This window comes from Zingiber officinale, chromosome 1B (genome assembly GCF_018446385.1).
Source record: "Zingiber officinale cultivar Zhangliang chromosome 1B, Zo_v1.1, whole genome shotgun sequence".
NCBI classification, from domain to species: domain Eukaryota; kingdom Viridiplantae; phylum Streptophyta; class Magnoliopsida; order Zingiberales; family Zingiberaceae; genus Zingiber; species Zingiber officinale.
The window spans coordinates 84,669,224-84,692,318 of NC_055986.1; the positions used below are offsets into that span (position 1 = coordinate 84,669,224).

Sequence of the window (23,095 nt, forward strand, 5' to 3'; positions counted from 1 at the left end):
GTCAGTAAAATATCGACCAACACAGTAACAGCTGCGATATATTACCGACGGAACCTGTCATTCCGTCAGCAATCACCGACGAAACCGGGATTCCATCGGCAATCACCGACGGAACCGAGATTCCGTGGTAAATCACCGACGGAACCTGTGATTCCGTTAGTAACCTCTGACGGAATTCCTGATCTCGTCGATAATTACCGACGGAATGATTGGTTCTGCTGGGAATCACTGACAAAATTCCTGGTTCCGTCGGTGATTTACCGACTGAATTTTATTCAGTCGGCAACTTCCGTTACCTGCCATCCACTCCTTGTCGACGGGAAAAGTCTTCAGTCGTTAAATTTTACCGACGGAATATATTGTTCCATCAGTAATTACTGACTGGATTTCATTTCCGTCGGTAAATTACATTGCTGACCAAATTACTCCCGATATCACAAATTTCGTCGGTAAACCCAAATACCGACGAAAAATTCAGTCGTTATTCACTATTATTTTTATAATGATATAACCATCAAAAACAATAATTGCTCCATGTTCCTTATCTAAAGTCCACCTCACTAATAATTTTTAGCCTCTGAGATGCTCTAAGTCATCGTTTATCAATCACATTTGAGTCCCTTCTCTATCATCCAAGATGTCTCCACAAGTTGCTCAATAATTTTCTATACGAAACTTAGCCAATTAAAGGATTTCATGATTACTCTTCCACTTGATCGATACTCAGATATTTTGATTGGTCCCTTTCACATCTAAGTCGATCTCCCGCATTTAAATCAATCATTGATTATTATCATTTAGAGAACTCTGTGATATTCAAGCATGATATAAATTATAATTATTGAGCAGAAGTTTTTAACAATGTTATTCTATCTCATAACTAAAAAAAATAAATCAACCACCCAGAATATTTCTATGATCATTTCTCCTCAAGCTTGATTAGATTTTAAATGATTTGTAATGTACAAAGTACTTTTAGTAGCACAATCTATTAGCGTGATCTTGATCATGATGAGGCACCCAACCTAAATGGCATTGCTAAGTTTTTGATTGATCATGTTCCTTCAAGAATCACTCATCCACTTCGTATCAACTTCTGTTATATATATATATATATATATATATATATATATATATATATACATTCACAACTCCATAATGGAGCACTACCACCCTAGAGAGGGGATGTGGATTTATATGCTTACTATCACAACATTATTGTTCTCCTCAATATTTCAAGCATTGATGTTTCGTCAAGGAACATGAAGCACCCACCCATGGCTCATCACTTCTAAGGATGTCTTTCATTAGAATGCAATAAAATGACATACGATAGTAGCATAGATAGATTGCTTTCCTATAATGAAGCCCCAAGCCCTTCCACCAACTACACTTAGACACAATATGCAATAGTTGACTCTATGATTTGATAAGTTATACCATTGTGGCAAAAAGTGAAACCCTCATGCCCGGGGCCCTCATGCCCAGCGGCCTTTTAGGGGAGGGGCAGTTATAAATCTTTAGGAGTAGTGGCAATGGATTTAAGGCAATGTGGTCATTTTAGCACTCTTCTAGAAGGCTAAGATGAGATAAAGTGAGTGGGGTCATTTGAGTGATTAATGATCTTCAATTTGATTCTATTGTTGAGACTTAACTTTATTGGTGCCATTTGCCATATAACTTGCTACGATGCTATTCCTACTCTTTTACTGTTTTTTTATGTTTCAATTTATTATGTTTGATGTCGTCACTTTACTTGATATTATCTTAACAACCACATATCTATTACCTCCCCTCATTAGACGTTTGATAAGTTTTTTTTATTCTTTATCAGATTGTTTTTTTTAATCTTTCTAATTAGACTTTTATGTGCATAGAATTTCATTTTACTTGGATACTATTTTGCTTGGATTTCTATCTTGCCAATATTTTATAATTGAGATTTTTGATACTATATATCTTCTTCTTTGTTTTTTTTTTTGCTTTGATTATATATATGTATTGCTCATGTGCTATTCCTATTTTCTATGTATTTCTTTGTGTGTATGTTTATTGTTATATCTTCTCTTTGTAAAGCATGCGTATAGGGAATTGAATGTTGATAGACATACGAGAAACTCTACAAAATTTTCCATCAAAATGGCAAACTATCAATCCCTCTCAACTCAGACGTGATACATTCACAATAGGCCTTGATTGAAGGGGGAGCTTTCTTGTTTTGAGAGATTGGTGATTAATAGGATGCCCAAATAAAGAGAAAATGACCCTGAACTTGAAGGCATAGTATAGTCATTAAATGCTAAGATTGAGAGGGAGCTATCTAGTTGAAAGAGAGTCTATGATATTTTTTTAGATGAAAGTAATTAGTATAGTTTATTTTTTATTTTTTTTCTTTTTATATTTATATCCCTTTCTTATTAAATCACTAATTTAAATTAGTTACTAATATAAAAAAGGAAAGATTATTAGTCCCTCAAATGTTTTAATATGTGAATAAGTAAGGTTTAATTAAGTAATTATATTTAACAATTTGTTTTAGTGTGTAGGCTATCTTAGGTTCAATGAACTCAAGTTAGGACAATGGTCATGGTTAATTCAATGTAAAATCATGGAGAGCTTTGGACCTTAAAGCTAAGAGACAACATCAACTTAGAGGAAGATCCTTAAAAATTACAAGTTGTATTATCTTTGTTGTAATTTGGTCAGAATGTGTTTCAATATGTTATTATAATCTAAGGCGGGTAGTTACCTAGAAAGTCTTTTTAAGTTACACTTCACTGACTTCATGTCAAATCCCTAGTATTAGGTACTACGGGTTATCCTATTCTTGTGGTAGGAATTCCTAGATCAAAAGTTTTGGGATGACTAAAGTCAATTTTGAGTTGATTAGTAATTTTCAAAATGTTTTAGAACTCAAATTAATGTTGTCGTTTGACCACTTTCTTGAAATTGGTTCAGCCTAATTAAGCTTTTGCCTTGGTTGAGCAAACATTTGAAATCCTTAGAACTTTTGATCAAGTCAAATTTTCAATAGATATTTTTTGCCTTGGTCAACCAAGGGCAGTCTTCTAGGTTAACTTAAGGACTCAAATTTTTAGATATCAATTAAAAATTTGATCAATGGTTAACTATTATCATTATCAATGATTGCCATGGTACGCTTTTGATTGATCTAAGCCTCAAGATAAGATTGTTGTCTCAATTTTATTCGTTGACAACTCGCCATAAAAGGGTTGTGGAGAGTCACACTCAAGACAACTCTTTGATTCGACAATCATTCTTCTCAAAGTGTTCCCTTGAATAATTTTGATTTGTAAGTGTTTTGTTCATGTTGTCTTTGAATATGATAACTCATTCCTCTTCTAATGCTCAATTCATGTTCGAAGTTTTTTGAAGTTTTTTTTTTTTTTGCACTTCACATTGCAAGACAACTCAATTCATGTTGTCTCAAATTATAACAATTCCAATTTCCTTGTTGTACTTAGATAAATTTTTGTGATTGTAATTTGAATTTTCGTTGCAATTCATTTTTAATTTCCTCTTCACTTTTTACTAGATGTTATTTGCAAGTGTTCATAGATGTTGTATATACTCAGAAACGTTCTTTTCAATAAAATGATCATGTCAATCTTAAATCACACCCGTGCACTTAGAAACTTGCTAGCTAGTAATTGATGGTATCTCAATGCCCTCTAGTCAGTTTTAATTTATAAATACCTTTGTGCTACCGTAAAAGCCTAGTCGTACGGACAAAGTCGAAGTTGGATATTTTTATAGGATTCTCTCATAGCCTAGGCAAAGAAATGGCTACATTCAAATTCTATTATTTCACTTAACTAACACACCCTTGTTTAAAGATCCGAGTTAGGAGTTAGTATAGTATTAATTACATGAATGCGACACCAATATTTGAATAGTGAATAATTAAAAAAAAAATGATGCTAGATATTTTTAGCACGAAGGAATTATAAATATTATTTTCACTTTTTTAAAAAAACAAACATTAAAATAAGAGAATATAATAATACCATATCAAAGAAAATATCTCAAAAGTGTACTATATATATTTTATATAAACTATCCTCTCTCTTTCCCGATCGTTTTTTGGATGAATAATGCAGGTTTAGGGTTGATTCTATTAATGATTTACCACAGTGCACACAGTGAGTGAGCATGGACCACCGGGCAGGGCAACGTAGGCAGCTGAGGATGAGCAATTAATTATATGTGTGCGCGTCGGCCGCAAACGTAGCTGCAGGCACAGCCATTCCTTGCCAGCCAATCACATCACTCCTTCTTCATGCACGTGAGTCAACCTTCTTCTTCCCTCTTCTTCTCTCTTCTTCCACATTGGCAATGCATGCCGACATGCACGCCACACTTACTCCCCAACAGTACTTCCAGTGATACTGCTGCATTCTCAATACATGTCTCGAGCTAGCTAGCTAGCTAGCTAGGCAGCCAACGCTTCTCCATCCTTCTTCCACTACAAATTAACTCGATCTATACAGTATGAATTAAGCCCGCTTATATATACTGAACCAATTGACTGTGTACACTTCGGTATTCTAAAATATGATCTGCGTACTGTGTGGTTAATGCTCTTCGGTTGCTCCTCTGAGATGCCTAATTATATTATTTCAGCACATTGCCAATGATGATGGTTGGCGCAAAGTGTGCTACAAAAATCTTTTGATAATCTGTTGGTGAACGTGTTCTTTTTGAGGACCAGACACGCGAGAGCTGAAGGGATTGGATATGTCCACTAGACGCTTCTGCCTCTGCACTATAATTTGAAGCTCCCTTCCTACACCATTGCATTAATGCATTGCATTCGCCACTACTACTGCCTCAATCTAGCAATCCCAAGTATGTTCATTCTTTTCTAACTTGGATATAGATATATACTGTCTCTTAATTATAGTTTGCGCCTATATATATGTATAATTAACTCTCTGTAGCTAGTATGGAAATGCTCGTATGGATTATATATATATCGGTGTAATTAAGGAGATAGATATATGAGTTTGAGTCTTAGACTAACAAAAGTGTTGCAAAGGGAGCTAGCTAGAATATGTTTAGGGACGCAAACAAGTTCACACATAATGTATAACAAAGAGTAAATTGAAGTGCATGCAACTACAAATGTGAAAATAGCTAGTGAAGTGTTCAGTAGTGTATGAGGTCTTCTTCAACGTTAATGGACAGTTATAGGCAGCATCGCATCTATCTTTACATATCTCGACAGTAAATATATACATAATTCTCCTGACATCTCGAATAAAACAAGTCGGTCGAAGAAAGAATAAGAAACTCGTAGAAAGAAGGCACCGGCCATGAGATGGACGATTCTGAGGCCTGCAGAAACAAATTAAATGAAACGGTGAAAGGGAGGAACCGAGTAGGTAGGAAGCAAGACCCAGCAAGCAAAGCATACACAACGACCCTCAAAGATTAATGACAGGAAACAATCATAATCGACATTAATCTGCAGATATATAATAATAAAAGTAATAATTCAGCATTTATTTTATTCAATTTTTTGCAGATAATCTAGACCCATCTTTGGCCAGTACTGGAAACAGCGCAGGGTTAATGGCATGCCATTGCCGCGGGCAGAGCGTGTAGTTGACGACGGCCACATCTCTGCTGCTCGATACCGACCTGCTCAGTCCGCGTTGTGTGTGTATATATATATATTCGCCAACGACGCTCATTGCGCTGCACAACATCGAGGAGTGAAGGCTAAAGAAGCAGAGGAGAAGGCCGAGTGCTAGCTTGGCCACAATGGTGATGGAGACTCAGGTACGGAGGATCGATCATTCATTCAGTTTCAGTTTCAGTTCAGGCATATGTGTGGGTTATTTGCTATATATCATGTTTGCACTCCGTGCATTGTGTTCTGAGTAGAAGCTGCTGCTCTGTTTTTGAACGATGACTCTTTTCTTTATTGTTTAGAATGACAATGAGTTTGAAGTAATGGAGATTTAGAAGTTCGACGTTGAAGTGGTGAAGTAAGATTTTTTTTTTTTTTTGAATTATTTAAGGCGTATTTTGTTTATTTATAGCGTGGGGGCGAGCGGGCACTGGCTGGCAGGCCTTGTGGCGTTGCCTGTGAGAAGGCAACAAGAGGGAGTGGAGGCGTCGCTGCCGTGCCCGCCGCCTTCACTTCCCACGACGCGTCTCGTCGTCGTCATCGTCGCCGCTGTGGCTGTGTCAGCGGAAGAAGCCAAAGTAGTGAAACCGATCGGCGGAAACGAAGGGCGACAACCGCGTATGCTCCGAACGCACGGAGAAGAAGCTTATGCAGTTTTGTCGCCATCGATGACGCCGATCGATACGCACACCACAACCAACACAACACAATCCGACGCTGATGTTTTCTTCCCCAAAATCCAATGCTTTCTTGTCTCTCACCAACCTAACTCAAAATCAATGCTTTCTTAGTTCTCTGTTTTTTCCTCTGGATCAAAATGATAAATAGTTTTGTCTATTTCTTTTTTTTTTCATGTTTATTTTTCCACACGAGAGCAAGAATCCATGCACAGAGATCGACTCTGGTAAATGCAGGTTCCTGTCATGGAGTTATGAGTTCTAGAATTCGAACTGTAGCTCTTAAAATCTTAAACAATCATTTATATTTCGTAATCAACTGCTCATACAATTGGATTCATTATACAATGCCAATTGGTTCTCAAGAAATCTTCTTAATTTCATGATTTTAGTCGCTCCTGTTCTGCATAATTCATTGATTCTGTTTCCCTATTTGATTGGATCGTTTTTTTTTTCAGGCAGCTGTTGTTCACAGTGAAAGCACTCCAATTCCAATGGAGAATTCTTCCTATCCTCCATTCTTAACCACTCACAGGAATCTATTCGAAGGTTGCTGTGAGGCCGAGGTGGCGGCGGCGGCAGAGGAACACCACTACTGCGACCTCCCCCTCATCGACCTCGGTCGGCTCCACGGCGACGAGCTAGAGGCCGAACGGTGCAAGCGCGACATCTCGGCCGCCGCCGCTGACTGGGGCTTCTTCCAGATCGTGAACCACGGGGTGCCGGCCAAGCTGACCGCTAGGCTCCGGGAGGAGCAGGCCAAGTTGTTCCGGCAGCCTTTCAAGAAAAAGTCCGGCGAGAATCTCCTCGACTTCGCTGACGACAGCTACCGCTGGGGCACGCCGTCCGCCACGTGCCTCCGGCAACTATCATGGTCGGAGGCTTACCACATTCCCCTCTTTTCATCCTCTTCCGACAAATCCACTCCCCGAAGCAGCAACTGCAAGTATAATCAAGCCATTTTCGTCTCCGCTTTCCTTTAAAAAAACAAAGAAAAAAAAAAAACTCTTTTTTCACCGGCTTCTCACCTTCTCACTACACAGACACGTAATAGAGAAGTACTCTTCAGCAATGTCGGAGCTAGCGAACCGGCTGCTCGACACGCTTGCAGAAGGAATAGGCCGCGACAGCACACACATCAAAGACAACTGCACGCGCAGCACTTGTTACCTTCGCCTGAACCGGTATCCGCCATGCCCGGTGCCCAGCCAAGTCTTCGGGCTCGTGCCGCACACGGACAGTGACTTCCTCACCATTCTGTGCCCGGACAGAGTCACCGGTCTCCAGCTGAAGAAGGACAGCAAGTGGTTCACCGTCAAGCCCAACCCCAACACACTCATCATCAACATCGGCGATCTCTTCCAGGTACGTAGTAATTAATAAGGAGCAACTCCTCACTCAATCGACTCCCCTTTTCCTCGATCGATGCCGGTAGTTAAACAAGAACTCAATGCAGGCATGGAGCAACGGCCTTTACAAGAGCGTGGAGCACAGAGTGGTGTCGAACAAGTACCAGGAGAGGTTCTCCGTGGCCTACTTCGTGTGCCCTTCGAAGGAGACGATGATCCAGAGCAATGTAGAGCCGGCGAAGTACAGAAAGTTCAGCTTCGGGGAGTACAGACAGCAAGTGCAGCAAGACGTCAGCCTCACTGGGTACAAGGTTGGCCTCGCGAGGTATCTCGCTTGAGGAAGATCATCAAAAAGGGACAAAGTTCCTCCTTTTTTGTCCCTTTTTGGCCAAGAATTGTAGATTATGATGCAGATCGTTTGTATCCGATGCAGAGGGGGGATTTAATAATATCATGCATAAACAACAGCTGAAAATGTCAAACCGCTCGTGCCGGTCTTCGCGCACGGAAATTGATGCGGGAGATTGACTTAATCTGCGCCGTCAATTGCGCACACTCATCCGATAGGAGCCGCGCGAGAGGTAACCCGCACGGGCGTCTCCCTTTGCGGCTTAATCTTGATCCTCCATCGGTTTTTGTTTGACATCCCTACCGTTAGATGCGCAGACCGGACGCGTGATTATGCGCGAGGATAAGAAAAAGGGCGCATAGATGAAAATCCAGTAAATAAAATTCAAATTCGATAAACAAAACAATAAATAGGGACTTCTTTTTTCTTCGCTGCCCTTCATTTCTTCTCCGCCCCGTTTTTTTTTGTGCACGAATATCGGTGGAGAAGATTGTCGAATACATCGGGGTTTCTTGATCGTGAAGGGTCGACGGTTGGGGATCTGTTCCTGTCGACTCCTAATAGACGAGATCGTCTTTCATTGGTGGGTTTCTGCTTTTGTTTCGTCGTTTTTTGTGGAATTTTTGTCCGTGTATGGGTAAATCAACGATGGTCTGCTCGTTTCTTCGATGCTCATTTGATTTTACGTTTTCTTGGGGGAATTTCTTTGCGGATATAGATAAAACGAATAAAGGTAAGATTTTGATTGGTGTATTTAACATCTTGTTTATTCGTGAATTGGACCGCTGCAGCTGGTAAACAAATCGCTTGTGAATCTGTGCAAGTTCGGTGTTCGTTTGCTTTTGCGTTTTTGGCCGAATTTCATTACAAACATAGATATTGTTTGCATTATTTGTTGTTTAGCCATGATTCAAAGTTTATGTTACTTTAAGGTGTTCGATTTTTGGATAAAAAACGAGGAAAGGCAAGATCTTGCTTGATGTGTTCAGCATATTTTGTTCGTTTATGATATTGCCGCAATAAACTAATTTCTTGTGTATCACTTTGATAATCATTTGTTTTTGCAGTTCCCTTAATATTCTTGGACGATTCGTTTTGTTCTTTATGACAAATTTCAATTTTTTTTCTTTAAGAGAGCATATTTGGTTTTATTTTCCTCAAATGATTGTGTTGATTATTTAAACTTGTTCCTAGAAATCATTCTTCTGTGGTTCTGTTGTGATTTAAAGGATCTAATTATCTTGTGGTTCTCAGACGTGAACCTTATATTATTTATTTCCAATGATTAGTCATTCTGAAACCAGTTCTTACAAGTTATTCTTCTGTGGTTGTGTTGTGAATTTAATGATCTTATTATCTTATGATTCTTAGATGAGAACCTAATATTATTTATTTCCAATTGTTAGTCAGCTGAAACCAAGTTCCTATAAGTGATTTTCCTGTGTTTCTATTGTGAATTTTACTGATGGCCTTCGGATGAGAACCCTCTATTATTTTATTTGTTTCCAATGACATGCCATTCTGAAACCATTGAAGATCTTGTTTTGTGTAAGAGGGTTGTGTAATTAACAAATTAGGATGTGATTTGTTGGAAAGCAAGCATCAGCGATGGAGAGTGAGTGGTTGCTGATTTCTTGAGTGCAATAAATGTTAGAGGTCCAGTTTTACTCAGAGTTATTTGAGGAACCACATCAAAGACTGATCTTGGTATCTCAACTCTCAACTTGTTAACCTTGAGGAACCACTTCAAGGAGTCTACTCTATTACTTGAAAATTTTCCAATCATTTAGTAATATGCACATTGGTAGTTTGGATTGGTTCCTCTTCGACATTCTATGTTTGTTAACCTTGCTTTGAACTCAAGGTCAAATCTAGATTTATAGGGATGTGGATATATTAGGAATTACATTTAATGGGCTGTGTTTCTACTACCTTCCCAAAATTTCTCAAGCAAATCTATGGGTTTTGTGGGATTGTTATTGACTAGATTTTTTTTTTTTTTTTTGCAGATTCTTGCTTGCATTCATTTTCCTTAAACAGAAATAGAGAGAATTTGCTAAACCTGGGTTGGCTTTTAGCTCTCTATTGAACTCTATGCATGATTACATTGTTAATATAGCTTAGATATCTTATAATACTCCTTTTTTGTTAACTAGAGTTATTTTAACTCTCCATTTATCCCTCACAACTTCGATTCTACATCTTTTATTAAAATATATAATTTATTTGTTATCTTTGAGTATATTCATATAATCCTAAGTTTATTGTTTTTAGTGACTTCACATGCCTTAATTTTAGTATGTACCGTCTTGAATATCATTGCAAAATTCTCTTAGCAATTTTGATATTGTATTAAGAGTGCATTCCTTTGTACAATTATTTTTTAGCATCAATTTATGCTCTGATCATCATATTTTCAGTGTTTGGACTTAAAGCATCCTTACAGAGCAGCCAGTGAAACTTGTGAATCTTAAAGACCAAGTGTTCATGTCTGATCTTGACGACCAGATCCCAGCTGCATTCGGTATGTTTTCTAAGATCTCTCACAGTCATTCACTATTGTGATTACTCAAATTTGCTATGCAATTCATTGCTTGTGCATAACATACTATATTCACACCACATACCTTTATGACTGATTCTTCGACCTCAGATCCTTTTGCTGAGGCAAATGCTGACGACTCTGGTGCTGGCACAAAGGAGTACGTACATATTCGCATCCAGCAACGAAATGGCAGAAAGAGCTTGACAACTGTTCAAGGACTAAGGAAAGAGTTCAGCTATAGCAAAATCCTCAAGGACCTCAAAAAAGAGTTTTGCTGTAATGGTACTGTGGTTCAGGACCCAGAGCTGGGCCAGGTATGGTTTCATATTCATATTAGGCTACTCACACATCACTCTCGCATCACATCTTTGTCGCTTGAAACCTATACTCGATGGTACGGCGCAGGTCATTCAACTTCAGGGCGATCAGCGTAAGAACGTTTCCACTTTCCTTGTTCAGGCCGGCATCGTGAAGAAGGAGCACATCAAAATACATGGGTTCTGAGTAACCAAATGCGCGAGTTGCATCAAGACTACATATCTATCCATATCTATATATTAGGTTTGATGATATTTTATGTACTTGGAACAGTGTGATCTGACTCTAGGGGAGGGGGGGCACAGTTTGCTGTAACTCCAGATGGATTGTTGCTGTGTTGGTTTGAGTTATAAAAAGTGTCGGTTTGAGTCTCATTCTACTGTAAGACTTCATAGTGTTTCGTTTCTGGCCGAATCAAATAAAATATGATAACATGTCTCACACTGTTTCTGGTTGAATTCCAGATCACATGTATCAATTCCACCAGTAAATTTCCCTTATCTGACTAGAGAACTAAGTTACATCTTTGCCGATCAAGTATACTTAAAAGGTCAAGTACAAGACAGGCTGTTTAATAATAATAATAATAATAATAATAATAATAAGGGGGGAAGGGGGCATAGGAGGAATTAAGGGAGGGAAGGAGTGGTATTTCGATTTTTGCATTGTTTAGGGCTTTAAGAAAAAAGGAGATACTGTAGCAAAGGGAGAGGGCGTGTTTTCCTTCTTCGTGGGTTTCTTGCTCCGTCGCCGGCTACTTCTCACGCCACCTCTCCTCTTCCTTCTCCTCTTGACGCCATGGCTACCATCGCTTCCCTTTCCACGCCGACGACACCGACGCCATCTCGGCCGCCGCTAAGGAAGTGGCCTCTCCCTCTCCTCACGCCCGTCGGACAGCCGCCACCCCTTCTCGGCTCTCTTTCACGGCGGTTAGGTCGACACCCTCTCGCTGTCTTCACCGTGAGTCAGACGCCACCGCATCCGGCGGCCAAGAGCCCTCGCTCCCTCAACTTCTCCCTCTCCACGCTTGCTGCCAAGGATGCCTCTCCCTCTCCATGTCGTGACCAAGGCTGCCACTGCCCAAGCATAGATGCTGCCTTGGAGATTTTCCGTCGCATCCCCTCGCCAACGCTAACACCTCCTCTTCTCCCTGCTTACGCGCGTCACCCCTCTCGCCTTCACCGTTGATGGGAGCACGCTTCCGACTCTAACTGCCTCCGAGGCTGGCTGCCCCTCTTTCTCCTCACACCGCTTCCGCTACCGTCGCTACACTTCGCCGCCTCATGCATCCATTGACAATCGTTGAGCGCCTCTTCTCCGACGTTCCTCTCTTCGTTCAGAGGCTACCTCTCATCATCGTCGGCCTCCTCACTGTCGCCACTGCTTCCAGCGATCACTGCCTGCCCTCTCCAATGTTAAGTGCGCAACTCTTCGCTAGCTAGCACCTTGCCACCATCATTGACTAGCGCCCACAACCGCCTCAAGCGACCACCGACAGCCCATCTTCGCCTCCCTCTCCCTCCTTACCGGTGCCCTTCTCTCTGATGTTCACCGCCATCCGACATTGTCCTCCGGAGCCGCCGCCCACCTTACTATCGTTGTGAGGTCGCCAACTGACTACGCCATCGCAAAATCTACACTGAGCCATAGCTGGGTCCCATCGTCGCTGACGGCCTTTGAGCCGCAGCCATCCCCCATCGTCGTAGACGACCTTCGATCCGTATTGTCGTACACTTTCGACGTCGATCCGGTATCCGACCCACGTTGACGAGCGTCTTCGGCACTGTTACGCCCATCGAGCCATTGTTGTGTTCCGGCCTTCGAGTCGCAATTGTATTTCGGACTATGTGATTTGTGTCTAGCCTTCTTGTTGTTATTATTTCCTGGTCTATGTGTCGAGATCCTATTCTGGCCTGTGTGTCGATATCCTATCTCGATCTATGTGCTAGCGTCCTATCTCGGCCTGTGTGTCAAAATCATATCCCGGCTTGTGTATCGATATCATATTCCAACCTACACGTCGCCGTTAGGTCCCGGTCTGCGTGTCATCTTCCGGATCCAGGTTGCATTTGGCTCCACGCCTCTAGACCCAGCTCCACATCCGGTTCTTGGTCATCTGTTCTTCTGGGTCACGACAACTTAAGCAGCATCTCGACCAACTCACCGATCCACACGAGGGCGCCCCAGGCCAGGGTACGTTCTTTGTTCATATTCTATACGCATTTCATTATTTATGTCTTATTTTGTTACTTATATACTCGTTGGATCTGCCTCGAATATTGGGATAATAGAGACCGAGGCGACTTGGTCGTTGGCTACAGATAGCGTTGACCAGAGGACTTCTGACGACTTGATCAACACAGAAATCATCTTAGCATACTTTCCTCCGAAACATTATGATTCGATCAATATTTTATCCATCTTATCCATCTAACTCATATTCTAGACAGGATTAATAAGAATAATGATAATAATAATAACCTTTTCAATAATATTCAACGAATTATGCATCGAAATTCTCAGTTATCCTCTTCAACTTGCGTAACACACATACCCACCACCCACCGAAGCCTTATCCCTCATCTCCACTAACCATGATCCGAAGAAAGCTTTCCAGAAGTGCCCCGGCGACGGCGGCGCTCTGCTGCCTCGTCCTCCTCCTCCTCCTCATCGTTGCCCTCGCGGTCGTCTACTTCGTCGTCCTCCGCCCACGCGACCCCCGCGTCGAATTCGCCTTCGTAGGCCTCCGCCAAATTCAGTTCCAGCCTCCCCCCAACTTCCGCCTCAACCTTTCCCTCGACGTCGACGTCTCCGTCCGCAACCCCAACTTCGCCAGCTTCGACTACGACGTCGGCACCGCCCTGGTGTTCTACCGCGGGGCGCTGGTGGGCCAGGCCCCGGTGGAGGCGAGGAACATCGGCGCACGCTCCACGGAGACGCTGAGGGCGGCGCCGGTGCTGAACGTGGCGGCCATGGCTGCCGACCGCAGCTTCGCCGGAGACGTGGCGGCAGGGGCGCTGCAGCTGCAGTCGTCGACGAGCTTGCGGGGGAGGGTGAAGGTGGTGGGCATCTTCCGGCGGCGGGCTTCCATCTTCACGGCGTGCGATATCCGAGTGGCTCTGTTCGCCGGCGGCATGGTGGCCGCCGATTGCCGCTCCAAAGTCAGCAGTTGAGCGATATGTTTATTTTTTATTTATTTATTAATTTAGAGCTAAATGTTTGCCTAATTTGTTGTTTTCAAGAGTTACTTCGCTCTTTGTTGTTTTCAAGAGTTACTTGGCTCTTTGAATTCGTTGTGTTCGCTCGTTTGCTCTTTAAATTGTACGTTTGATTTGTTGTGGAATAAATGCCAATGTGTGTTATTTGTGTTAATTAATTAAAAGCTTATATAAGTTAATATTCAAAGTAGTTATAATTTGTTTTTTAAGAAATATTTTTTAAGTTATAAAAAAAAATTTAATCAATTTGTATTACCCTATCATATGCATAAGTTATATTGATTTTTTTTTTTTAAAAAAAAATCCGAATGAATATTCTAGAGGTAATCGGTCACTAAGTATATATAAATTGTGCTTTGAATCCATTAGACTACCTCTGTGGGATATATATATATATATATATATATATATATATATATATATATATATATATATATATATATATATATATATATATACATTCCATTTATGGTTGAATTAGATCAAAATTCAATTTGGTTGAATTCTTAAATAATTGTATTTATCCATTCTTTTATTTTACATATGAAAAATTATATTTTACCGAATAAAGAAACTTTATTCAACTTTGAAAACAAGAAATTAAAAATTATATCAATTAAGAATATTTTAATCCTTTTTATAAATTAACAGTAAAATTTATTATCGTAACATTAAGACTTACTAACTATTTTGGTGAAACATAAAATAAAATTATATTAATATAATTTTTTTTACAGAAAATAACTGTATGGATTATTAGTAATTTTCTCTTGTTATTTTTTATATAAAAAATATACATTGTTATGATTTTCTTTAGTCCCATATAAGATTGGTAACACCGCGAGTAGAGAAACATCTATAAGTACCTTGAACCGATGACATTAGAAAATATACTTTTCTTAGTATTTTGACTAAAATCAAATATAATATTCATTTTGATCAATTTAATATCTAATATAAAAAATTAAATTAATTTATTCATTTATTATATTATACATGTAATACGTGTGTAACTATAATATTAAATTATAGTTGATCTTCTCATTTTTATGATTGAACTAGATCTAAGTCATCTCAAGGCATAGGATTGGATTTATTGATGATAGAATTCACAAACTTTATTAATGATAATATATGATATATAAATTTCATTATAAGTCTAAAATAGAAAAATATATAAAATACTAGGAAATAAATAAGTATTTCCTAATAATAATTATTTCCTAATAACTAGGAAATAAATAAATATTATTATTCCCTAATAATTAGGAAATAAATAAGTATTTCCTTCAAGATGGTGCCCTAGAAATGATACAAATCTTGCTGCAAATAGCAAACAGCCGAGGAGTCGAGGTCGAGAAAGTGACTTCGTAAGTGCATCAGCCAATTGATCCTTAGCAGGAATATGAGTAACTCATAGTTCGGAAGTCTACACCAGATCACGAGTAAAGTGATAATCACTAGCAAGATGCTTCATCCGAGAGTGAAAAACAGGATTAGCCGAAAGATAGGTAACAGCCAAATTATTAGTGAAGAGCATAGTAGGTATGGTAACTGGAAGAAGTAGGTTTGTTAAAAGTGACTTAATCCATTGGATCTTAGATGCCGTAGAAGCAATGACGTGATATTTAGCCTCAATTGAAGAGCGCGCAACTGTGTGCTATTTGATAAATTTCTAGGAAACCGGATTAGTACCCAAAAAATAATAAGCACATCTATAGAATACCTATCATCTGGATCTCCTGCCCAGTCCGCATTGGAGAAACCATGAAGAGTAAGAGATGTATCTGCAAGAAGACGAATGCCAAGATCCCTAGTACCATTGAGATATCTAAGTAGACACTTCACATCGCCCCAGTGCGTCACTAAAGAAGCATGCATAAACTGTGAGAGCTTGTTGACCGCAAAGGAAATATCATGATGAGACATACGGAGATGTTGTAAACCCCCAACCAATTGTTCGAACTTAGTTGGAAAAAAAATGAAGACCCATCATATAAAGTAAGACGAGAGCCAACAGTAATAGGAGTGGAGACTGGCTTGGAGTCAAGCATGTTGTGTTTGGAGAGAAGATCAATGACATACTTTTGCTGAGATAAGAGAAGATTATTTGAAGTTGGGCGAACCTAACACAGTAGAAGAGGGAAAGAGCTCCAAGATCCTTAATCGTAGATTTTGCATAAAGTTTACATACTATGACATTAACAGAAGAAGCATCACTCCTTGTAATGATTAGATCATCAACATATACAAGGAAATAGATAATTATAGGGATCTTTTTATGAAAAATAAGAAAATATGCAGTGGAAAAATATAGATCCCTCTAAAGATCCATGCAAATACAGTATACACATTTTCTTTTCTACTCTATCAAGATAAAATAGTTACCTTTGTTGTGTAAACACAAACTCCTGATAGTAACTTTATCGTTGGTGGATCTCAGTACGATCAAATGTTCATGTCTCTATGGTGTCCACACGACAAGCCCTTCGTTCGTTACATGAGCTTAGTATTCAGAGAAGAACAACCTTCGTTATGCTAGCGATTGCCCAAAGTTATTTCTTTGCCCAAGAGAAGAAGAGGAAGAAGAAGCAAAAAATCAAATGGATAACCATAATCCAAAAGGTTATTCCACCTAAAGGTTACTTTACCAAAAATGTTACCTCACCTAAAGGTTACTTTTACAACTGACTTTTGTACTTATCCAATGAATACTTTTTTTCTCTCGATCTTCCTTTTGATTATTGATGTATTAATCTTAATGGGTTGGATTTAGTATATTGGAATCACCATTACCCAATAAATCAATGAGTCTAATCCATTACTGAATGAGTCTAATCTGAATTCATTCGAGTCTAACTCAATGTGTCTAATTCAGATTAGACTTAACCCTATAATCTATCTCCAAATCAACATGTTCTTTATGTGTGACCCAACAGGCTCTTGTAACATTAGCAATGTATCTAAAATCATTTTAGATATATAAGCAATAAGTGACATCTAGCAATACATCATTGCTACCCAAGTGACGTGAGTGTCGAGATCTGACCTAACCTTTTTGTTACTATTATCTTATATGACTAAGCCCTTCTATCTTTTATATCTAGATTGATCAATGAGGTATAGACCGTGTCATCCTTTTATCAATCTTTGTATTTCTTGATCCCTAAGTAGACATACTCAATCAAATAAGTTTAATATCTTATATTAATTAATTTGAGTATGGTCATACATTCTTGTGTCCTACTTAATCATGTGGCCCAAAGATATTACTCCGTCATATGGAAGGGATAGATCTCATCTACATCACTCATATCCTTCCGTATAACTTATTACATACCAGTGATCGACTTTATAGTTCACCTTGTTATAGGTGACATTTGTCGATACCAAACTACATAACTCTTTATGTAGGGAACCATAGTAACTTTAAGTCTAAGGACTATATATACCAATAGTCACTATGATAATGTCTATGACAGTTATATAACAATCCACGAAATATTCTCATGACAAGTCAATTTAGTATATATTCTCTAATATATATCCATGTGTCAACAGAATATCTTATATGCATCACTTGTGGGATTAAGTCATCAATTGACCTACATACTAGTTTTAATGCATTAATATTGTCCTCGCATAGTAATACTTGACTATGAATAGTTAAGAGTACTATCAATATATATCTATATGCTTCCACTATCAATTCAACCAATTGATATGCTGTAGACTAGAGCCAACTACCCTAGGACATTATTATATTTATTCATCTGGCACAAATCTAAAGTAAATATAATAACCATTGCCTTTTATTAATGAAATATGATACAATATATCCTAAATCAATCAACTCTTGATTAGGCTTACACTAACAATCTCCCATTAGCACTAGAACCAATCACTGAGATATCCAATAACCATTGACCTAGTATGACCATCATGATTCCCCTGTGCCAAAGCTTTGGTCAAAGGATCCGCAATGTTAGCATCAATCAGTACTCTGCATATCTTCACATCTCCTCTATCAATGATCTCTCGAATGAGATGGAACCACCATAATATGTGTTTGGATCACTGATGAAAGCGATGTTCCTTAGCATGTGCAATATCCCCAGTATTATCACAATAGAGGTCTATTGGAATCCCTATACTAGGAACGACAACAAGATTCGTAATAAATTTTTTGATCTAAATAGCCTCTTTTGCTGCATCTGAAGTAGCAATATACTCGGCCTCTATTATAGAATCAGTAATTGTGTCTTGCTTTGAACTCTTCCAGCTCACAACACCACCATTTAAGCAAAATACATACCTTGACTGTGATCTGGAATAATCTTTGTCAGTTTAGAAGCTTGCATTGCTGTAACCCTTTACAGCGAGCTCCTCATCACCTCTAAATATCAAGAAATATTCTTTTGTTCTTTTCAAGCACTTAAGAATATTCTTGAATGCTGTCCAGTGACCTTCATCTGGATTTGACTGGTATCTACTTATCATACTTAACGCATATGAAACATCAAGACAAGTATAAAATATGGTGTACATGATAGACCCTATAGCAGATGCATAAGGAATCTAATCCATGCGGCCCCTTTCTCCCTTAAAAGAGGTGACATTGAGCCTTTGAAAGACTCATACCATATGATATCAGCAGAAATCTCTTCTTGAAATTCTGTATGGCAAAACTATTAAGCATTTTGTTAATATATGTACTCTGGCTTAGGTCAAGCAATCTTTTAGATATATCTATATAAATCTTGATGCCTAAAATGTAGGTTGCTTCCAACTTCTTGAAGCTTACTTTAATTCATAAATGGACTTTTACAACTACCTTTCCAGCATCCTTTGGATCTACAAAACTCTCAAGTTGTGTCATGTACACATGTTCGAGTAGATTTCTATTCATAAATACCGTTTTGACATCCATCTTCTAGATCTCATAATCATGGTAAGTTGCAATAGCAAGCACAATCCGAATAGACTTAAGCATTGTAACTGGTGCAAAGGTTTCATCATAGTCTATATTATGAATCTACTTGAATCCTTTAGCTACCAATCACACCTTATAGGTATGCATATGACCATCTATGTCAGTCTTCCTCTGAAAGACCCACTTACCCAATGGGTTTGATCCCTTCAGGTGGATCAACCAAATTCCAAACTTGGTCAGTGTATATGGATTTCATTTCAAACCTCATGGTCTCTAACTATTTCTTAGAATCTGTGCCCATTGTAGCTTCTTGATAGGATGTAGGCTCGTTGAGATCAACAAGCATTATATCACCATGGTCAGACAAGAGAAAATAATATATCTCAGGTTGATGACATATCCTATCAGATCTGCGTAAAGCTTAGTCTACACGGGCAGGTTGTTGCTCCACAACTTCTTGTGCTGTAACAGATTCATGATCCATAATACTTTATGGTGCCTGCTCAATTTCTATCAAGGTCTCAGTGCTGGCTAATGTATCTTGAAGTTCTTCAAGATCGACTTTACTCACACTAGCTCTTCTAGAAATATTTTTTTTTCTAAAAAATACCATTTCTGGCAATAAACACTTTGCCTTGTGTGGGATTATTAAAGTAATATTTCTTTATTTCTTTGGGATATCCTACAAAATAACACTTATCAGATTTGACTCCTAGTTTATCTGAAACTTGGCGTCGAACGTAAGGCTCAAACCCCACATTTTGGGACTCTTCCCAGTCCATATTGTATAAGGTGTTTTTATGACTGCCTTAGATGGAATACGGTTAAGTGTGAAAGTAGTCATCTCTAGAACATATCCTAGAAAGAAGTAGGAAGATCTGTTTAACTCATCATTGATCGTACCATATCTAATAAAGTATGATTTTTCTTTTCTGATACACCATTCCATTATGGTGTTTCAGGTGGAGTGAGTTGAGATATGATCCCAAACTCAACGAGATAGTCATGAAAGTCTTGGCTAAGGTATTCCCCACCTCGATTGATTGAAGCATCTTAATACACTTTCCAAGTTAGTTTTGTACTTCATTCTTGAATTCTTTGAACTTTTCAAAAGATTCAGACTTGTGTTTCATGAGATATACATAGCTATATCTACTGAAATCATCAGTGAAAGTAATAAAATATTGATAACCTCCTCTAGCTGCAATATTGAAAGGGCCACAAACATAAGTATGTATGAGTGCTAACAAATCATTAGCCCTTTTGTTGTGTCCACTAAAAGGAGTCTATGTTTGGTTCAAATCATTAGACTTGAACCATTTAGTATTTATGTTATAGATTGAGTTTTCAAAGTTTAGAACATAGAGTCCATTCATAAGATGTGCACTATAATAGAACATTTAATTAAAATAAACAGAACAATATTTATCCTTTATTACAAATAAAAAAAATTTCTTGTTTAAATAAAAAACAGAGATAATGCTCTTAGTTAAAGGAGACACATAACAATACTCTTCAAGTTCTAAAATAAGCCCACTAGGTAAAGATAAGGAATATGTTCCTATAATTGTAGTAGCAACTCTTGTGCCATTGCCTATTCGTAGGTCCACTTCGCCTTTTGTCAATGATCTACTCTTTTTGAGGCCTTGCCCATTCGTACAAATGTGAGATGCATAGCCGATATCTAATATCCATGAAGAAGAAATAGATAGATTGACTTTATAACATATATACCTGAGACAGAAGTCTCATTTTTCTTCCTTTTTTACTTCCTCTAGATACAACTTGTAATTCCTCTTCCAGTGTCCGGTCTCATCACAGTGGAAGCAGGTTCCTTCCTTAGCCACCCTCACCTTTTGGTTTTAATTCATGAGGCTTGCCCTTGCCTTTTACATGGGTCTTACCCTTATCTTTAGGCTTCCATTTGCCTTTGCCCCTTTGCACCATCAAAATATTACTAGGTTTTGTCTTCTTAAGGTTTAGTTTAGCAGTTCTCAACATGCTTAACATCTTAGAAAATGATTTGTCAATTTTATTCATGTTATATTTCATAACAAATTGACTATAGCCTTCTAGCAATGCTTGTAGAACAAGGTCAGTAGCCAATTCTTAGCCTAATGGAAATTCCAGTCTTTCAAGGTTCTCAACATACCCAATCATTTTGAGTACATGAGTTCCTAAGGGACTTTCTTCTTGCATCTTGCATTGAAACAATGATTTGAATACCTCAAACCTCTTGTGCCTTGGTTGTCCCTGATATAGTTGTTTAAGATGTGCAACCATATCATAAGTATTCATGTTCTCATATTGCTTTTGAAGCTCAGAGTTCATGATAGCAAGCATAAGGCATGACATGTCTAATGCATCATCTTGATGCTTCTTATAAACATCCTTATCAGCTCGAGTGGCAGTAGTGGTGGGTGGTCAAAGAATAACTTGCTCTAGGACATACAATTTTCTTTCTTGCTTAAGGATAATTATTAAGTTTCTATACCAGTCTAGAAAATTAGCTCCATTGAGCTTGCCCTTATCAAGAACAGATTGCAGAGAGAGAGAGAGAGTATTTGATGTACTAGACGACATGATTATCTACAATGAGAAATGCAGAAATAAGTACCATATTTCAATCATTTAATTAGGCCTTTAATTAAATGATTTTCTGATTAAATTGTAAATCTTGGTAGGAGGAAGTCGTGGATGTAGTTTTACCCACACTACTAGTTTCAAACCCAAAAGTAATGATATTCAAGTGGGACAAGATCCATATTATACCTCATCACTACAAGAAAAAAGGTCTATTATGATATTTTCTTTATGACACTTATTAAAAAGTGTCATTATAAATATTTTATAATGGCAATCTTTACAACTGATTAATTTTTTTTTATAAAAATTATCATCTTAGACCTTTTATGTGACATATTTTATAAATGTCATTAGATTATAAACATATTAACCTAAACTTTTCCTCCACCCGATCATTTACTTCCCCCTCTCGTTTCTTCTTCGTTCTTCCCCCTCTCTTTTTGTCCCCGGGGCCATGGTGCCATGGTAGGATATCTAGGTTGTCATCCAGGTACTCGTGGTTCAAACCCCAGCTATGACGTATTTACAGGAATTTTTCCTCCAAATGGGGGGTGTAATCAAAGGATGCTGGGCTTCTGGACTGGCCACCACGTGCGCTTCCTGATTTATCCTGGTGGCTAGTGGAAAACTTCTGAAGGACCGGACCGATCACCCTTAGAGATTGTCAATGAGGCTAACTAGGGTTATCATTTTTTCCGTTCCATTCCTTTTGCTTTATCGCTGCTAGGTTTTTCTTTCTCCCACCCCTTCTTTTCTTTCCTCTTTGTAGTGCAACTAGGTTCTTCCCTCTCCACAGCAAGTAAGGAGTGGCTCAAAAGTAACCCTATTTCTCATTTCTTCCCTTTTCACAACACCACGTGCAACCTCACCAAGTGACGAGTGCTGCCGCACTCGAGGGGGCCGCAACCTTGCCAGGTCATTAGTTCGCTAGTGGCCAGTTTGTGAACGACTACACGTGAGGGGGTCGATGCCCCGCCAAGTAGCCCATTCACAAATGGGTGCACATGAGGGGGCTGATGCTAGGCAGTGGCCTGTAGCGAGGTAGCGCTATTGCTATCTTATTCCAAAACTCTAGTCATTTTCCATCTCCATATTCTGGTAGGAAGCTTGCCCCTTTTCCTCACACAGCACCAAGCTAAAGTCGAAGTGATCGACCTTTCCTTTCCTGACATTCATCTTCTCTCAGGTTTGTGTCTTAATCCTCGATTCCCCCCACCCCACTCCTTTCCTTTTCAAGTCTTCCCCTCATGGCACAGCCTCGTGGCGCTCTTGTTGGAGCACATCCGAAAGATCTATTGTAAGCACTGCATCCTTCTCTTTTTCTTTGTTTGTTGGTTGGCATTAGTTTCCCTCCCCCTTTTCAATTTCTCCTCTCATGGCATAGTTGTGATGGCAGGTGTTGGCCTTGATGCTTGTTTTCACGGTGCTCATGCTGGTGCATGTCTAAAGGATCCGTTTTCTTCT

General features: G+C 38.9%; 3 protein-coding genes across 7 annotated transcripts; all 3 read left to right on the forward strand.

Annotated features, from left to right (window-relative positions):
• Window positions 1–5,694: 5,694 nt before the first annotated feature.
• On the forward strand, window positions 5,695–8,149 carry LOC121968900 (gibberellin 2-beta-dioxygenase 8-like). Of its 3 annotated transcripts, XM_042518987.1 has the most exons (5): window positions 5,728–5,805; window positions 5,959–6,014; window positions 6,792–7,279; window positions 7,377–7,698; window positions 7,790–8,149. In XM_042518987.1, the coding sequence occupies exons 3-5, from the start codon at window positions 6,828–6,830 to the stop codon at window positions 8,018–8,020; spliced, it is 1,005 nt and encodes a 334-aa protein (XP_042374921.1). In that variant the 5' UTR covers window positions 5,728–5,805; window positions 5,959–6,014; window positions 6,792–6,827; the 3' UTR covers window positions 8,021–8,149. The 3 variants fall into 3 exon arrangements, with proteins under 3 accessions (XP_042374919.1, XP_042374920.1, XP_042374921.1); XM_042518985.1 differs by lacking the exon at window positions 5,959–6,014 and having other exon boundaries at window positions 5,695–5,805; XM_042518986.1 differs by having other exon boundaries at window positions 5,696–6,014.
• A 298-nt stretch (window positions 8,150–8,447) lies between these two features.
• LOC121968936 (protein translation factor SUI1 homolog 2-like) lies at window positions 8,448–11,342 on the forward strand. Of its 3 annotated transcripts, none has more exons than XM_042518988.1 (4): window positions 8,448–8,614; window positions 10,452–10,555; window positions 10,685–10,890; window positions 10,982–11,342. In XM_042518988.1, exons 2-4 carry the CDS (start codon window positions 10,519–10,521, stop codon window positions 11,078–11,080), a joined length of 342 nt encoding a protein of 113 aa, XP_042374922.1. In that variant the 5' UTR covers window positions 8,448–8,614; window positions 10,452–10,518; the 3' UTR covers window positions 11,081–11,342. The 3 variants fall into 3 exon arrangements, with proteins under 3 accessions (XP_042374922.1, XP_042374924.1, XP_042374923.1); XM_042518990.1 differs by lacking the exon at window positions 8,448–8,614 and adding an exon at window positions 8,738–8,764; XM_042518989.1 differs by lacking the exon at window positions 8,448–8,614 and adding an exon at window positions 8,830–8,854.
• Window positions 11,343–13,383: 2,041 nt separating this feature from the next.
• On the forward strand, window positions 13,384–14,299 carry LOC121975964 (late embryogenesis abundant protein At1g64065-like). Its single transcript, XM_042527955.1, has one exon. The coding sequence runs from the start codon at window positions 13,489–13,491 to the stop codon at window positions 14,065–14,067; it is 579 nt and encodes a 192-aa protein (XP_042383889.1). The 5' UTR covers window positions 13,384–13,488; the 3' UTR covers window positions 14,068–14,299.
• Window positions 14,300–23,095: the final 8,796 nt, after the last annotated feature.

Excerpts from the sequence above, each read along its gene's own strand:
- LOC121968936 (XM_042518988.1), top strand. The coding sequence starts at position 10,519 with ATGTCTGATCTTGACGACCAGATCCCAGCTGCATTCG. Across the intron at positions 10,556-10,684 it reads CCAGATCCCAGCTGCATTCG|ATCCTTTTGCTGAGGCAAAT; the intron begins GTATGTTTTCTA and ends CTTCGACCTCAG. Across the intron at positions 10,891-10,981 it reads AGGACCCAGAGCTGGGCCAG|GTCATTCAACTTCAGGGCGA; the intron begins GTATGGTTTCAT and ends GGTACGGCGCAG.
- LOC121975964 (XM_042527955.1), top strand. The coding sequence starts at position 13,489 with ATGATCCGAAGAAAGCTTTCCAGAAGTGCCCCGGCGACGGCGGCGCTC.
- LOC121968900 (XM_042518985.1), top strand. Across the intron at positions 7,280-7,376 it reads CCCCGAAGCAGCAACTGCAA|ACACGTAATAGAGAAGTACT; the intron begins GTATAATCAAGC and ends CTCACTACACAG. Across the intron at positions 7,699-7,789 it reads ACATCGGCGATCTCTTCCAG|GCATGGAGCAACGGCCTTTA; the intron begins GTACGTAGTAAT and ends AACTCAATGCAG.